This window comes from Fusarium fujikuroi, chromosome FFUJ_chr01 (genome assembly GCF_900079805.1).
Source record: "Fusarium fujikuroi IMI 58289 draft genome, chromosome FFUJ_chr01".
NCBI lineage: Eukaryota > Fungi > Ascomycota > Sordariomycetes > Hypocreales > Nectriaceae > Fusarium > Fusarium fujikuroi.
The window spans coordinates 4,563,602-4,580,381 of record NC_036622.1 but is presented as its reverse complement, the minus strand read 5'-3'; the positions used below and the strand labels follow the sequence as shown (position 1 = coordinate 4,580,381).

General features: G+C 49.6%; 4 protein-coding genes; 3 read left to right on the top strand and 1 right to left on the bottom strand.

Annotated features, from left to right (window-relative positions):
* Positions 1-567: 567 nt before the first annotated feature.
* On the top strand, positions 568-3,185 carry FFUJ_00680 (probable histidine biosynthesis trifunctional protein (his-3); the record flags this gene model as incomplete). XM_023572363.1 has 2 exons in its annotated part: positions 568-2,935; positions 2,989-3,185. 2 exons carry the CDS (start codon positions 568-570, stop codon positions 3,183-3,185), a joined length of 2,565 nt encoding a protein of 854 aa, XP_023424817.1.
* A 463-nt stretch (positions 3,186-3,648) lies between these two features.
* Positions 3,649-6,053, bottom strand: FFUJ_00681 (related to SMP2 protein; the record flags this gene model as incomplete). XM_023572352.1 has 2 exons in its annotated part: positions 3,649-5,543; positions 5,594-6,053. The coding sequence occupies 2 exons, from the start codon at positions 6,051-6,053 to the stop codon at positions 3,649-3,651; spliced, it is 2,355 nt and encodes a 784-aa protein (XP_023424816.1).
* A 3,528-nt stretch (positions 6,054-9,581) lies between these two features.
* On the top strand, positions 9,582-13,182 carry FFUJ_00682 (uncharacterized protein; the record flags this gene model as incomplete). XM_023572341.1 has 3 exons in its annotated part: positions 9,582-9,838; positions 9,938-10,131; positions 10,211-13,182. The coding sequence occupies 3 exons, from the start codon at positions 9,582-9,584 to the stop codon at positions 13,180-13,182; spliced, it is 3,423 nt and encodes a 1,140-aa protein (XP_023424815.1).
* A 434-nt stretch (positions 13,183-13,616) lies between these two features.
* Positions 13,617-16,215, top strand: FFUJ_00683 (related to subunit of VP52-54 complex; the record flags this gene model as incomplete). XM_023572330.1 has 3 exons in its annotated part: positions 13,617-13,656; positions 13,721-15,513; positions 15,568-16,215. The coding sequence occupies 3 exons, from the start codon at positions 13,617-13,619 to the stop codon at positions 16,213-16,215; spliced, it is 2,481 nt and encodes an 826-aa protein (XP_023424814.1).
* Positions 16,216-16,780: the final 565 nt, after the last annotated feature.

Below are 16,780 nucleotides of genomic sequence, written 5' to 3'. Positions count from 1 at the left end.
GAAAATGCAGCACAAGTTGACGTGCCAAGTCGAAAGCTTATTGATCCTCGAATTATTTCCTTTGCGACGGTGAAGTCGCATGCCGCGTGCTTTGACCGGAGCTTGCGATAATCCGAGACGTGATCTGTTAGCGATAAGTGCACAGACCACACCTTAAATTTGATGGGCTCATGGCGACGAAAGAACTTTCCTACCTAAAGAACAAAATCATGAGAGTGACAGAGTCAGAATGAGTTAGTCTTAGAGGCCATTATGTAATAAGAAGTGAAAACTGCAGGAATTCTTCTTTCTTTCATCATTATCATATGTCTAATACCTACCTAAGGTAGGTACTACCTTAGTAGCCACTGGCGGAAGTCGGATTTCAAGCAAGGAAAGAACGATGGAGGGGCAATGAGTAAAGAAAGCCCCACCATTTGTCGCCGATGCAGGAGGACTCATAGTCATCACTTCAACTTTTTCCACGGGTGATCGATCTTCACTCATTCACGACTCGGTTTAACAACCTATATGCTAAGCTTTCGGCTATAATCGATACCAATTGAATTCATCTGGTTCGTTGCCAAGATGGAGACAACTCTACCACTGCCATTCTTGGTGAGCATTGGCAGCCCTGATGGCCAGGCTACCAATGATGGCCTCACTCGTCAAGAGATTGCCCTTCTGGGAGCTCCTTTCTATGAGACAGCTTCTAAGAATTGGGGTCGCCCCAGTACCGGAACCAATGTTCACATGGATGCCACGAGTTTAAGTGACCCAGACGATGTGGTTGCGTTGCTCGATGGCGGGGTTCGAACGGTTTTTGTTGCTTCAGAGTCCTACTCAGAGTATACAGAATATGGCGCAAGAGTCATTCCCACCACTTCTTCCCTTGACATTTCCACAGCTTCCGAAAATGGTCTGTTGGTAAAGGATTTCGACATTGCATCTAGCGGCGTCGACAAATTTGTTGAGGAAGCATGTGCCAAGAAGATCAAGAGCCTTTACATTAAGCCAACTCCCAAGACCGATATCGAAAAGTTCATCGAAATTTCCAAGAAGGCCAATGCCATCCCTATCATTCCGTCTACAGGGTTGACGACCGACAAGAACGATTCGAGTCGAATATTGTTATCTAAGATTATTGCATCATTCTGGAAATCCGATCGACCTGACGGCCTGATTCCTACTGTGGTTACCGATGATGCCGGGATCGCGTTGGGTCTCGCCTATACTAGTGAGGAGAGTATTCTGGAGGCTCTTAAAACACAGACCGGAGTTTACCAGAGTCGCAAACGTGGTCTCTGGGTGAAGGGACTTACTTCTGGGGACACTCAGGAACTGTTGCGAATTGGTCTCGACTGTGACAACGACACTCTCAAATTCGTGGTCAATCAGAAGGGCCGTTTCTGCCACCTTCAGCAGTTTGGTTGCTTTGGAGACCTCAACGGCATTTCAGCACTCGAACAGACACTCAAGTCTCGCAAGGAGTCTGCACCCGAAGGTTCTTACACAGCCCGCTTATTCTCCGATGAGAAGCTTCTGCGAGCAAAGATCATGGAGGAGGCAGAGGAGCTCTGCGATGGCAAGACTAAAGAGAACATCGCTTTTGAAGCTGCTGATTTGATCTACTTTGCTTTAACTAAGGCTGTTGGTGCAGGTGTTAGCCTCGCAGACATTGAGGCCAACCTGGACGCCAAGAGCTTGAAGGTCAAGCGAAGAACAGGCAATGCCAAGGGCAAGTGGGCGGAGAAGGAGGGTATCAAGACCGATGCAGCCCCTGTGAAGCCCTCACAGCCAGAAGTTGAGAAGTCAGCTGATGGACGTATTGCTATGGAGCGAGTTGATGCCTCAAAGATCTCCGAAGCCGATCTCGTAGAGAAGCTCAAGAGACCTTCTCAGAAATCCCCTGACGCCATCTTGAAGATCATACAGCCTATCATCGAGGACGTACGAACTGGTGGCGACAAGGCTGTTCTGTCTTACACCCACAAGTTTGAGAGGGCCACTTCATTGACATCGCCTGTGCTGAAGGCTCCCTTCCCCAAGGAGCTTATGGATATCTCGCCTGAGACTATTGAAGCTATTGACGTCTCTTTTGAGAATATCCGAAAGTTCCACTCTGCACAGCAGGAGGAGAAGTCCCTCCAGGTTGAGACTATGCCTGGCATTGTCTGTAGCCGCTTCTCGAGACCCATCGAGAGAGTCGGTCTTTACATCCCTGGTGGAACTGCTGTTCTTCCCAGCACTGCTCTGATGCTTGGAGTTCCAGCTATGGTGGCTGGTTGCCAGAAAATTGTATTTGCCTCACCTCCCAGATCTGATGGTCGCATTACCCCTGAAATTGTCTACGTTGCTCACAAGGTCGGTGCTGAGAGCATTGTACTGGCTGGTGGTGCTCAAGCTGTTGCCGCTTTGGCTTATGGTACAGAGAGTGTCACCAAGGTTGACAAGATTCTTGGACCTGGTAACCAATTTGTGACTGCGGCCAAGATGCACGTCAGCAACGATACCAATGCTGGCTGCGGTATTGACATGCCAGCTGGACCCTCTGAGGTTCTTGTTGTTGCTGACAAGGATGCCAACCCTGCTTTTGTTGCCTCCGATCTTCTTTCTCAAGCCGAGCACGGTGTCGATAGTCAGGTCATTCTGCTTGCTGTTGGCCTTAGTGAGCAGGAGCTCCAGGCTATTGAGGACGAAGTTCACAAACAAGCCCTTGCTCTTCCTCGTGTCGATATCGTCCGAGGATCTATCGCTCACTCCGTCACTGTCCAGGTCAAGGACATCGAAGAGGCCATGCGCATCAGCAACGAGTATGCCCCTGAACACCTCATCCTTCAAATCAAGGATGCCGAGAAAGCTGTTGATCAAGTTATGAACGCTGGCAGTGTGTTTATTGGTCACTGGACCCCTGAGAGTGTTGGCGACTACTCTGCTGGCGTCAACCACTCTTTGCGTAAGTTTTCTCATTAGTTTTTGGTATTCGATTGATGCTAACGACTTTCACAGCTACTTATGGTTTCGCCAAGCAGTACTCTGGTGTCAACTTGGGCTCGTTCCAGAAGCATATTACCAGCTCCAACCTTACTGCTGAAGGTCTCAAGAATGTTGGCACCGCCGTCATGCAACTGGCCAAGGTCGAGGAGCTTGAGGCTCATAGAAGGGCTGTGGAGATCCGACTTAACTACTTGAAGCAACAGCAGTAGAAAGGGACATACTACAAGAATGGGAAAAAAGGCGTATGTAGACAACAGATGGATTTTCTTTAGGATAGGGGCGCGGGCTTGGGGATAGATGTTGTTTCAATATGCACACAGACCACGGTGCTCAAGAATAAAATGTAGCTTGCTCAAGTAGTATCTTTTAGCCTGTCAAACATCAAAAGCTTTTGTCTGTCAGGATGCCATGATGCAATCACTACAAGTACAATGAAATGCTCAACGCCGCGCTATGCCTCAGTATGTAAAACCCCTTTCTCCCTCTAGTCGCCTCCATCCATCTCCTCTTATCCATTCAGATGAAACTCTCGCCATCAATGTCTATGAAAAACAACCCATAAGCACTCTAAAAAGAAACGCCTTTGAATTCGTTACACCTTACTGCCTGTTGGGAGCAGCAGCAACAGCCTCGGTGGCCTATTCGTGATACTTAGCTTTCCTTCACTTCACTTCATTTCTCAATGGTGAGATGACCAACCCCTGTTATGTGTTGGGCGAGAACGTCCTCCTTGAGCTGACCTTGACGCTTTTGTCCAATGGGAGCAGCGTCAGGGGCTCCTTCACCCTTGTGTTCGTCTTGATGGCCCTCCTCGCCATCTTCGTAAATCTCTTCTTCTTCTTCATCCTCCTCGTCGTAAGCCTCTTTCAAGTCGCGTGTCATAGACGCCTTGAGACGCTCTTCGTCGACGCTACCGCCCAAAACACTTGCGGCTTCGGCAAACTCATCCATGGATGCTCGAGAGATGTAGCTATCGGCAAGTCCCTCGCCGATCTCGTCCACATCTTCATCTATTTCGCCATCCTCGTCGTCATATTCCTCTTCATCATCACCATACTCGCTGGTAGGTCCTCCTGGGCCGTCCTCCTCATCGTCATCGTCACTCTCGCTTGCTGAAAAGTCAGCCATGGCAAGAGGATCGTCTCTCCAATACGTGAAATCCGTGTACTCCTCGCCGCCACCTTTTACCAGTGTGCTCACGGGGGGGAAGTAATGGTCGACGACTTCGTTGATATTCACGTAGCTCATTTTGAGCTTGTTGAGTGTCAGCAGATCAAGGGACACTTCAGAGTTGGAATTGATGGTGAAAATGCGGTTCCGAGGGACATCGACGGTCCGGTAAGAGATTTGATCGGTCAAACGATTTCCGTAGCCGGCATAAAAGGGATGACGATCTGGGCCGTATAAGTTTCGAATGTCTCGAAGAGTTGCCATCTTGAAGATATGGGGTTTGCGAAGGTAGACCTCTCGCCTCAGTGCAGCCATGGTTCTATCAGGCGACAGGATTGTAGGACCGGGCGGCATCCTGTAGCCATCCTGAACGATACCCGCTAGGTAGGCTCTTGTCGTGTCCGATTGTCCAACGGATCGACTGGTAAGGTACATGATATTATAACCATTGGCGGAAATATCGCTGTACAATTTGGCTACACCTGAGTGAGTCCAGTCACGGCCAATCATGTTCAACACGTGGCCGAGGGCATCCGACTTGGTAATAGTACCATCAATGTCTGAGATGACAACAGGCGTCTCATGCCTCCAGAGGTACATGTTTGCTTTGCAGGTAGCTCGGTTGACAGTGAAAGCCATCGAGTTCGCGCCTGGCTGAAGCTTCAGATCCTTGAGCTGCTGACTAGTCAATCGCAAGGTCTTGGCGTAATTCCTGTTGGGATCTCCTGCGTGGCCCGGTGAGCTCGGCGGGGTGCGGGGAGGAGTTTGCAAATCCATAGGGCCAGCGTCGGACTCGGCTCTTCGATGCAATGGAATGGGAGAAGCAGTTGCATCGCTGCTGTCACTCTGATAACCGGGATCAGAAATAGCATCGGCTGCAGTAGCCCTGCGGTGAGACTGCAAAGACGCCTCGATAGTCTTGTTCATAGCAGCCTGCTTGGCCTCTTCGCTGCTGTAAATCCATAAGTTTCCCTGCTCGTCGAAGCCAATGAGTGCGCCGATGTCGTAGTTTCCATCCAACTCTTCGGAAAGAATCTGGCGAGCCAAAATCTCAGCCCGAAGAATGTCCTCCTCGTTTCCCTTAAACCCATTCATGTCCAGCATCAGATCACCGCTATCTGTGACCTTTGTGGGTATGCTTGCGGCAGAGAGTCCCTTAGACAAGGCCCTGGCACGTTCGAGAGCCTCGCCCGGTGCCAGAGGCGGAGGACTAGAGGACCGTTCAGAAGCAACATGCTCATCGTCATCAGCGGAACTGTTTCCGTCTAGACCTCGGCTTCTAGCACTGGCACGGAGAATATCGTCACTATGCGGGCGGGGTACCCTTGACGACCAGTCGCCGGATGCTGGGCGGACGCTGGATAGCTCTGGAGAAGTCGAAAGTGGTGTGATTAAGCCTGCTCTCGTGTTAGCACTTGTTTATTGGAAGAGGGTAGCTGATGCCTACCATTGCCGTCGTCTTTCTTATAGAGCACGGACGGGAGCGGTCGTCGCAGCTTGGACTCTGAAGCGTCAAGCTCGAACGCTTCTGGCTCCTGTAAACCAGATTCTGACTGTTCTGGGTTGAGTGGTGGACTGCTCGCAGGACTGGAAGCGGGAGAAACGAGCGGCGATGTCTGCAGCGACTGTGGGATCCTGTCTGTAGTCTCGAAGACGAAGAAGGCCTCGCCGCCTTCGCCAAGTTTCATGGAATAGCTTTGTTTGACGCCATTGACCTTGAATTCGACCTTTTTGTCCGACGGCCTTAGGAGAGAGAACTTTCCGAACCGAACATGGAACGGTGAGCAGACCAGAGTGCCATCTTCGTGTTCGACGACAATGACATCAATAGCACCACTGAGAGTCGCAGGGTTGATTGAATTCCAGGCTGTCGAGACGGACTCGCTGAGGCCGCGCACGTATTGCATCTTGCCTCTTACGGCAGAGGACGTCGTTTGGGAAAGATCTTTCTGTTGTTGGTGTTGATCGCGAGTTGGAGAAGCTGGCGCGGCTTGTCGCGGGAGATATAAAACGACGATCCGATGGAAGGGCTCAACGACACTGAGAAGCTCCAGAAGGGAAACGGAACAGCAGCAGGTGACAAGAGCCTGGGGCCCTAAAAGAAGTTTATCTGATTACGGAGAGGAGACTTAAACGTAAGGTGATCCAAAGGTATGCAGTCGAAATTCTAAGGCGAGTTAGACAGAGCAGAAAAGATGGATTGGAATGTGAAATGTTGGGGGAGTAGGTGCAGGTACAGATTGGTTTGAGGCGGGTTGAGCGCAAGGCAATGGACAACGGAGGTACCGAGTACAAAGAGACGCTTGCTGTGGTTGAGCGGGCTTGGCCTGGTCACTTTTTTTCCCTTACCCCAGTCGCCGAGTCGATTAGATCAGGTGAAGACGTCACCAGGATTGGAGAAGTGGTTTTACTTGGAATTTTGAAGTCCTAAACAACAACCAAAATGAAGTTATGTGGATTGAAACATCGCAGAAACGAGTGTGTAGTAATTTCATCATAATTTGGAGGCGTCTTACCCCCGTACCACGGCACACCTCATAGAAGCATAGGAAAAGCCTGCAGTCAACTAAGAATGACGAAGTCACTGTAACAGAATTGCCATGAGGGGCGTCCCAACATGACACTGCCGTAGTACCAGGTACAAAGAACGCTATCCCCAGCTCGCATGGGTCTAGACGTCCGCCAGAATCATGATGGATGATGGATGCCCCAGCAGAATCTATCACATGAACGGCTCATGCGGACTAAGTTGCCTAGTTAAGACTCCAATCATTCGGTTTTCGGATACTTTTTTGTTAAGGGGATTCTATAAACCTGATTAGTTTTTTAGTTTTCACAGCCGAATGCGTCATATTATATTCTGGTACATACTGTTCTCCCAAGTTCTGTCGTTGAACTGATCCTGTTGCTGGCTGATATTAATTGGTTGGCGCCGATAGGCTGTAAAATCTGCAGGGATTTAACATGGCTTTGTTCAACGGTTGAAACATAGAACCATGCTCGAGTCAACCCATTTTGGAGAACACAAGTCATTCAATTCTAGCAGCTTTGCTCCGTCTAGAGGTACTTGATTGTCGCCATCACTGCGATACCTCTCTATCGACAGCACTCGTTGGTATTACTCTGGCGACATTCTATATATTCCATATTCATATTTAATAGTACTCTAACCAAAACTCAGATAAGCTCTTTGTTTCTCTAAAATGTTCTGTTGTTCTTTCAACTCTATGTGTAATAACGGATTTTGACTTACACGCTGACCGCTTTGTATCAACCGAGGCAGGTATCCAGGATTCGTCAGGTCTTAGATCTCTATCCCAGCATATGAATTCACTCTGGCATAAAGAGACAGAGTAAAAGTTCTCCTAGGTATATCCTCAAATGTTGAAAACATATGTTCCTTTGTCTGACCAGCCTTACATAGTACATATCAAACAAACCGCCTTTACCCACCTTACCCTGTATGTTTAGACAGTCACCAAACGCCCTAGCTTTGTTTGCGATATGGATGCAAGTCTTGATACAATCTTGCATTCTGATAAAAATTTATGCTGTCTTATCGCATATAGCCTCAAGTCAACTTGACAACTTTGCTGGGCGGTACCTAGTATTCAACAAGTACCTGCTACTTCAGATGATATTTCTTAAGCAGCTGTGGGGGGATTGGACAACAAGCCGCGGTCCAAGCACATGCTGATCTACCACTGAAAAAATTCACATCGCTCTGTTATAGGTTGAGAAATCTCAGATCTTTAAGACGTTCATGATTCGTTCCCTTGTTTTCTCTCAAGCTCGATCCATTGCCAAGAAGGAAAATGCTACGGCAAAAGACGCTGTGCCGAGGTGATATTGATGTCATTGATCGATCGAGACTCGTGTTTGCAACTCGCTAGTTACGTTTTATGGAGTGAAACAGACTGTTAAGGGACAAGGCACAGACAGCCAAATCAAATCATTCATCCAAGGTAGACCAACTTATCGAACAATATCAGTCCCAGAGGTGGAAATTGTTCAACCCAGCGCCAACAAATTCACATGCTTGAAGAAAGTGAGCATGCCGAGTTCAGAGTCGATAGTGTCCATCAGTCTGTTGGCATGAGGCAGGGATTACAACTCCAGGTTGAGTAAAGCCTCGGAGAAAGGCTCATGCCTTCTCGGACAAGGCACGGGCACTAGAAAAAGCCTTACAAGCTGAAGATGAGGCGGCAACCGGCAATTGCAGGCTCCCAAAGCTGATAATAATGGCAATGTCGACGAAGACTTATCGTTTGACCATAACAAGGATGATAAAGCATTTAATATCCGAGTGAACCCAGCGAGAGCATCCATGATTAGAGACAGATTGTTGACCAATTGACCAACGTACTTTCTAAGCCTACCTATACTATCGAATCCAATGCCGCGTATATGATACCTAGGTAAATATGCAGACATTGTGTACTGTTGAGGGCTAACAATGGTAAGGAACTCGCCTATCGTGCACACTTGGCGCCCTCATCCGCTCTCTGCCGGATGTAAAACGGCAGAAACCCTAAATTGGCCTTGTTCAGAATGGTAATGAATGATGCCGTGCAGACGGGACCCCATTATTAAGACCCGAGCCGTTGGGAAAAACTCAGCCATGTCGTGTCTTCCGTGAGCGTGAAACTTCCAACCTGACGCAAACATCACCAGTGACTTTTACAAGGGACTGCTCATCCGCTTACGGACGCTAGCTAGTAGCGCGCCATATTCGTGAGTGCATTCCTGCAGTTTTACGTGAATACCAACACTATAGACTATGAGTATAAGTTGGTAAGAATTGGTTGCAATCGATAATATATAACTTTGTTGGAAAAACGTTTATGTATAAACAGCGGATTCTGGTAACCACAGCATTGCTTGAAAAACTGCGACAAGCTTGTTGTGGCAAACGTTATTCAAATACAGTGTAATGAAAACAGTGATAACCGTCGTATCTTGCATGAAAGATCGCCAAGCAGGGTAACATGGCGCACATTTATCAGCGTTTTGAGGACCAGGCGACACGCAAAGCACTGTGCCACTAGATGACGAAAGATACTGTATCTCCTCAAGAAACAGCGCTGTGGCTGAGAAGTTAGTTGCACGCTGCAACCATAACTAACGAGACAGCACTAACACCAACAGGGCCGCTGAAATCTCCACCCTTGCCCATGACCACGCTGTCTCTCTAACTACTAACCTAGGTAGTCAACTCAAGGTCTACTAGGACCAAGACCAAGACCATCCTTACCCATGCCCGCCTTTTTTTCACCCACTGTTGGCATCGGCATCTGCCTCAAGGATCCTCCCCTCCCACACGACACCCTGAGCTTGGATTTGGTATCGGTATCGGAACTGGACTTGGACTCTTCTCGGTGGTCTGGAAGAGAAGGACAGCAACATCTTCCACCAAGATCGAGACCGCTGAGAACATGTCATGGGAGTTGCCCGTCTTGACCACTCTCATCCTCAGCGTACTTGGCTTCTGGTGGATCTATAGCCCTCGCGCCAGCTACCAGAAGGCCCTGCTCTACCTCTTGCTGTGCAGCAGTTTCACCGTCTTCTTCGATCCTCGTCGTCTGATCGAGTACCTGTCCCCCGCCACGGTCGAAGCATTGCTGGATTTCCGCATCCATGTTCTTTTGATCCATCACTCCAAGATGGTCTTGACACTTGGTGCTGTTGTTTGGTGAGTCAACCTCCTCTGTCTCGCCCCTAGCCAACAATTAGAAAACAACCAATCCCCTTTACTCGGACCGCGCTGACCATTGATACTCTCTCATTGTAGGCTGCTGCATCGCTCGTGGCAGACGTTATGGAAACCCGTTCCAGACCTCATCAACATCCTCGGGGTCGACGTGCCTGAACCTCCAGATGTTTCCCTCGCTGGCATTCGATCCGATGCTGCTACTCTGAGCTGGACTCGCCCAACCAGTAATCGGCCGGTACAAAAATATACTATCCAAGTCAATGGCGTTCATGGTCGGTCTTACTGTCGAGATCTATCTCGGAACCTTCGGTAGAGAAAAATATCAAACCTTGACTAACACGGTCCATATAGTCGGCGAATCACCGGGAAACGAAGTCGCGATCACTGTCACAGGATTGAAGCCAGATCATTTTTACAATATCAGGGTCGTTGCTGTCGGCCCGAATAACTTTCAGGCTGGAAGTCAAGTTTTACGACTTCGAACATTCGGAAAAGATGGCAGACCTCAGTTAGGTAACTCACGTGTGCCTACCAGCTTTCCTAACAACGACCACTCTCATCCAAAAAATGGTGATGAAGATGACGATTCCGACACGCAAAAGAAGCCTCCAGTACCGTCTGTCGAGGCGGCCCCTGTGCTTGATGGCAACAATGCGTCCACCTCTGACGTTAGCGCTACCGGTCCAAGTCAGCGACGGAATACAGTCAACCGACGACACTCACCGTCCGTTGCCAGCATGGACCAGCCTCAGATCAAGCTTCCACCTGTAGATGGCCCGGAGCTATCGCTGGACGAACTGAATCGCCGTTTCGAAAACACTCGGAAGGAAGTCGACGAGACTTTGGCCCAGTATGCCAAGGAAGAGGCTGAATTACAGCAACAAGAAGAAGAGCTTAAGCAAGAGAAAGATGCCAAGAGGCAGGCGCTTAAAGAGAAGGAGGAGCAGACCGCCCAACTCAAGGCTAGCGTCCGTACTACCATGGAGCAAATGCGTACAGCGGAGAAGGACCGCGCGAGAAAAGAGCAGCAGCTGAAGGACAAGGAAAATAAGAAGTCCAAGATCCGAGATACTGCTTCAAAGCTCGAGAATGAGATGGAGAGGATGAAGAAAGAGAGGGAAGGGTTCGAAGCGCAGAAGAAAGAGCTGGAAGCTAAGCGGGATAAAGACGGCCAGGAACTTGACGACTCCAATGCAGAGCTGCAGGAGAAATGTGCCGAGCTAGAGGCCGAGTTGAAGGAGAAGGGAAAACAACTCCAAGACCTCAAGGCTGCTCGAGAGCAACTTCCTGGTGGCGACGATGAACAGTGGAAGGAGAATGACTTGAACGTGCGAAGAGAATGGGATGCCAGGAGAAAGGAACTGCACAATCAGCTCGTCGCCGAAACCAAGAAGCTTCATAATCTTGACCAGCAGATACGCTTTCTCAAAGAAGAGCAGCATCAGTTGGCGCTCTACTACAACAGCCAACCAGACCCCACTGCCATGGAGTTTGAGCCCGCTGCCTCCCAAGATGCTCTCGACAGCGGAAATATCAACTCCCTTTCCCACATCAACTTGTCACCTCCGCCCAACCAATTCGGCCCTCCCGAAGACACATTCTCAACTGGCTTTAGTCGGGCTGGATTCAGCCAAATATTATTCATGGACCATAATGCAGCCGACAATGCCGATGATCACCAGTCAGAAGCCGACTTCAGGGCGAACGCGGGACCACTCAGCCCTACAGCCCATGCTCTTCTCCCTTCAGGAATCTTTGACGAGACGTTTGAGGATGCTGAAGAGCATCTGCCTAGTCAATTCTTACCAGACTCTGTTACTGCCGCCGAGGAAGATAACCCGCAGTCGCCACTGTCTTCCGATGGACGCTCTCTCAACATGTTTTCCAGTCCTCACGGCTCATCACATAACTTGCCCTTCCCCCAGTACAACGACGTGGACTCCCATTCCCTGAACATCAACTCTTCCCCTCAACAAGCACCTCTCGCTTCAAGCCACAGACTGTCCAACCTCTTATCTAACTTTCAACGTAACAGGGGTCCGAAGCCGGCAGATGTGGAAGGACCCGCGATTGGCAGTCTCAAAGCAGGACAGAGCCAATCGTTTCCCCGAAGCACTGATGATCACGACATGCCGGGTAACAAGCGCAGGATGAGCTTCACTTGGATGAGGCACTCCGGAGGTGAAACCAACAGATCAAGCCTGGGGCCTACGTCTAGGCCGTTCTCTGCCAAGAGGCTCAACCCCTTTGCCAGTAGTGCTGGAGCTCTTACAGGCGACAATGACTCACCACACTCACGACCCGCATCGATCACATCCATTGATCTCCCTCGACCCTCAACAGACAGCGGCTCTATCTGGAACATTCCTGGGGATTTCTCTATGCTGGGGAAGAAGGGAGTCTGGTCCCCGAACGAAGGACGCTGGCCCTCTAGGAACCCGTCTCGCCGACCTTCGCTCGGCGCAGTACCGACTGTGCTCGAAACAACCCTTGCCACAGCCAATGATGAGATCCTTGACGATGACGATCTCCTCGACCCTCAAACATCGCCTAGCCAAGTCGGCGTTATCGGATCTCGCCCCCCAAGTCACCGCGCGTCCATGAGTCGACATCTCAACCCAGCGGCACCGACCTTCAGGACACCCTTCTTTACCCGTAGAGAGAGGGATGCAAGTCCTGATAAGGACAAGTCAAAGGGCAAGGATAAAGAGAAACGCGGAAAGTCTAAGGAAGGCCGTACGAAGGGCAAGGAAGTTCTGACCCCGACCATTGAAGTGCCTCCAAGCCTTGATGATTCACCTTCAGATTCGCGGATGTCTCGCGACACGTATTCTGTTCATACACAGAACTCGATATCGGAATCTCATGAGTCTTTGGATCTAGGAATGACAGCTTCGAATTCTACCACCGACAACAACGCCGCGAGCCACAAGGATGCTGACAGTAGTGTTGTCAAGAAATTGTTCAGGAAAGGAAGTTCTAGCAAGTTCAGTACCTTGTCTTCCAGGCTGAGCAAGGATTCCGTCCTTTTCAAGAAAGGACCTGGCAGCAGCACGTTCTCGGAGAAGAATATGTCAGCAGAGCATCGTTCCAGCATCGGCGATGCAGACGAAATTGGGGAAGATCTGTCGCAGCTTGGCCGCAGTTACGAAAGCGTGACCAGCAGCCCATCGCTGGGCCAGGGCAGTTTCAAATCAAAGGAGGCCCCTAAAGAGGGTCGCATGGGCATGGGAACATGGCGGTTCTCGATGAAAAAGAAGAGCAAGGAGCCTGCGTCAAAAGAGAAGGAAAGTATGGAAAGTGACAGGCATGCAGATGAGTAGAGAGTGTATATTATTGAGATATACATTATTCATGCGTAGCAGCGTTGAGGTTATGTGTAAAGCGGAGTAGCGCATTTGGCATTAGGCATTAGGCATTAGCATTTGGCAACAGTGGATAGTAAATCATATACAGCCTAAGGGTTGTTCACAGCATTAGTAATCGCATCTCAACCATTATAAGCCTTGGAAATCCGATCATCATTATGTGATTGCTATGCTATAGAACAATACCTACCTAGCTTTCAAGTTGGAGGCTCAGGGGAAGTTCAGCCACAATACATCGTGGCAGCTTACCTACTGCATCCAGGGGTGGCCCGCTTTTAGCCATCATGGCTCTTAACACGTGCAAGGAGCTTCCTCATGCTCACACCGAACAGCGAATTCTGCTTGATGTTGGAATATGCTAGATTCTGAATGACCCTACATCTTCCATAATGAATGGGACTTACCCAGAGGCTTCAGCTCTTGACGCTGGTGAGTTGATGTTGAAGCTGAAGCCCGCTATCCCTTTGCGACTAATCCCAACGCTTCTGAACAGTCGACTACGATGCTATAGACCACCTCAATCTTCTCTTCTCGCACCCATCCGCCATATCGTCTATAAGCGAAGTGTCCAAATCACTGCAGAGCCACCAAAGTGCGCTTTCGAACGACATAGCCACCCTCGAGACGAACCAGGCTTATGGATCCGACTCGAGCCTCGAGCGTATGCAGTCGGCGCAAGCTGAGCTAGCACAGCTATTTCGAAAGATCGAGACGGTGCGCTCGAGAGCGATTGAGACCGAACAGAACATCACGTCGATGACGGCCGACATAAAGAGACTCGATGGAACGAAGAAGAACCTCACGCTGAGCATGACGGCCCTCAAGAGGCTGCAGATGCTGACAACGGCTTATGAGCAGCTCAGGGGCTTGGCCAAGACACGCCAGTATAGGGAGTGCGCAGGGCTCTTGCAGGCTGTTCTGCAGCTCATGAAACACTTCAACAGCTATCGCAGTATCGAGCAGATCGCGACTCTGAGCAGAGGTGTGGCCGAGCTGCAAAGAGAACTACTAGAACAGGTCTGCGAAGACTTTGAAATGGCATTTGCTAAAGGAGAAGTCGGCGCGCGAAGAGGCACACTTGTTGAAGCATGCCTAGTCATGGATGCACTTGGAGAGTCTGCCAAGGCTCGGCTCATGAATTGGTACGTCAATACAGAGCTTCGAGAATACAGACAGGTATTCCGCGGTAACGACGAGGCTGGAAGTCTGGACAACATTGGGCGGCGATATGCCTGGTTCAAACGAATGATGAAGACTCACGATGACGAACATGCTGTGATATTTCCTCCACACTGGAGGGCTAATGAGACATTGGCAGCAGCTTTCTGCGACGGTACTCGAGATGATTTCAAGGGCATCCTGGAACGAAGCATGCGACGGACAGACGGTAACAAGATCGATGTCAATCTGTTGTTGAGTTGCCTTCAAGAGACTCTCGACTTTGAGCAGAGCCTCGAGAAGCGATTCGCGACTTCATCGAGGGCCAGCATCGATACGCTCAGCTCTGTTGAGGAAAAGGCTCATAGTTTCCACGGATTGATCTCAGTCGCATTCGAACCATACTTGAGTTTGTGGGTTGAGTCGCAAGATAGACAATTGGCAGTCATGATACCCAAGTACCGCAGCCAACCGCTCATACCGCCTGACGACGAGTTCTCACCACAAGCCGTTATTGCCTCGGCCATTGAGTTATTTCATTTTTACAAACTCACGTTGTCACAATGCGCGAAACTATCTACGAGTGAGCGTCTTCTTGATTTGGCAAAGATACTGGCCAAGTATCTCGATGAATATGCCCAGCAGGTCTTGCTACACATATTACAGTCTGGTGGACCTCAAGGGCCTCCATTACAGGATGTTGTGCTTGTGTTGAATACAGCAGACTTTTGGCACATCAACACTAATCAGCTGGAGGAAAGCATCAAGAAACGCATTGACAGTGAGCTTGTTTCTAAGGTCGACTTGTCTTCACAATCGGATGCCTTTCTTGGTGTAGCGAGTGCTTCTGTTCTAGCTCTCGTTCGCGCGGTCGAGCTTGACTGCGAAGGCGTCTGGCGCGAGATGAAGAATACCAATTGGAGCACAATGGAGAGCGTTGGTGACCAGAGCTCATATGTGGGAGAGCTGGTAAAACATGCTGATGGCAAGGCAGCCGAGATATTGGCTATTATCTCGAAGCAACAGTACGCCAGGGCCTTCTGCGATAACTTAGTGGAGCACTTGGCCACAGGGTACATTACTAGCATTATTCAATGCCGACCGATATCCGAAGTTGGTGCCGAGCAGGTATGTTATCTGAGCAGTTCGAGTCATGGTGTATGCTAACAAGTGGGTTTGTAGATGTTACTTGACAAATATGTTCTCACCAAAGCCTTCGAGAAGTTACCTATGCATCATGCATCATTCTCTGGGCATGAAACTCCCCCTTCCAGTTTTGTGCGCAGAGTTCAGCATTGCATGAACAGACTTGATCCATTGCTCAAGACACTTCAAGTTCGGCCATCACCGCCGGAAGGTTTGGTGCAGGCGTATTTGATTCATATTGCGGATCGGTCTGATACAAACTTCAAGAAGATCCTCGATCTCAAGGGCGTTCGGAAAGCGGACCATGCTCATCTGATAGAGCTCTTTGGCATTCACCGCGACAGCACTCCCAACGATAAATTGGTAGCCAGCTCGCCATTGCTCACACCTCTCATGACTACCCCAAGCCTGGGTAACACAGTCCCGCTTGGAGTGATGAGCCCATCAGTCGCAGCGGCTGTTAGCCCGCGGTTCGAAGCAGGATCACTAGGTGAGAAGCTTCTAAGTGCGGCAAGAGACATCAGTCAGAGTAGCACGAGCACTGCAGCACAGACGGGACTCGAGAAGGCCACGATAAATGAGAACTTGCGGAACTTTGGCAAGTTCTTCAAGAGAGATATTGGATCGTTAGGAGCGAGGTTTGGAAAGCGAGACGGCAGTGTTGGTGCTGAGGAGGGACGATAGAGCGTAGATTACACATGATGTCTAAGTTAGATTAAACCAATCGTGTCATATGAGCCGGATGCCGAGTTACGAGCTATCTGCGCGGTCTACTAGTGTTGATTGTTCGGAGCCTTATCCCTGGTTATCATGAGGAATCAATTAAACCTCCGTCGGTACCTCATCTCGCAGACATCCGAAATCCTTGCCACATTCGGTAATAGACGGATTAGTCATGGCCCTGAAGATTGATAAAGGCAAACATTGGAAAAGAAAGTCAAATCAAGTCATCCATCCATCCCCTTCTAAGCCCGTCCTGAGCGCCTCATCGAGTGACATCTCCACAACCCGGCTTAGAAATCCTTCTATCCAATCACATCTTCCCTCTCCATCTCCATCGTCAAAATTGATTCCATCTCCTGTCTGCATTTGCATTGCATCAATCCCCACATTCACCACGTTTCTCTGCCTCTTCCAAGCTATTCTCTCAGGGTTCATCCGCCGAAACCGCTCTATTTTTCTTTTTTACCGCCCCTCAACCGTACCTCAGTAGCGACTCAGTCCATAGGTACATGCTTTGCTAGTGGCG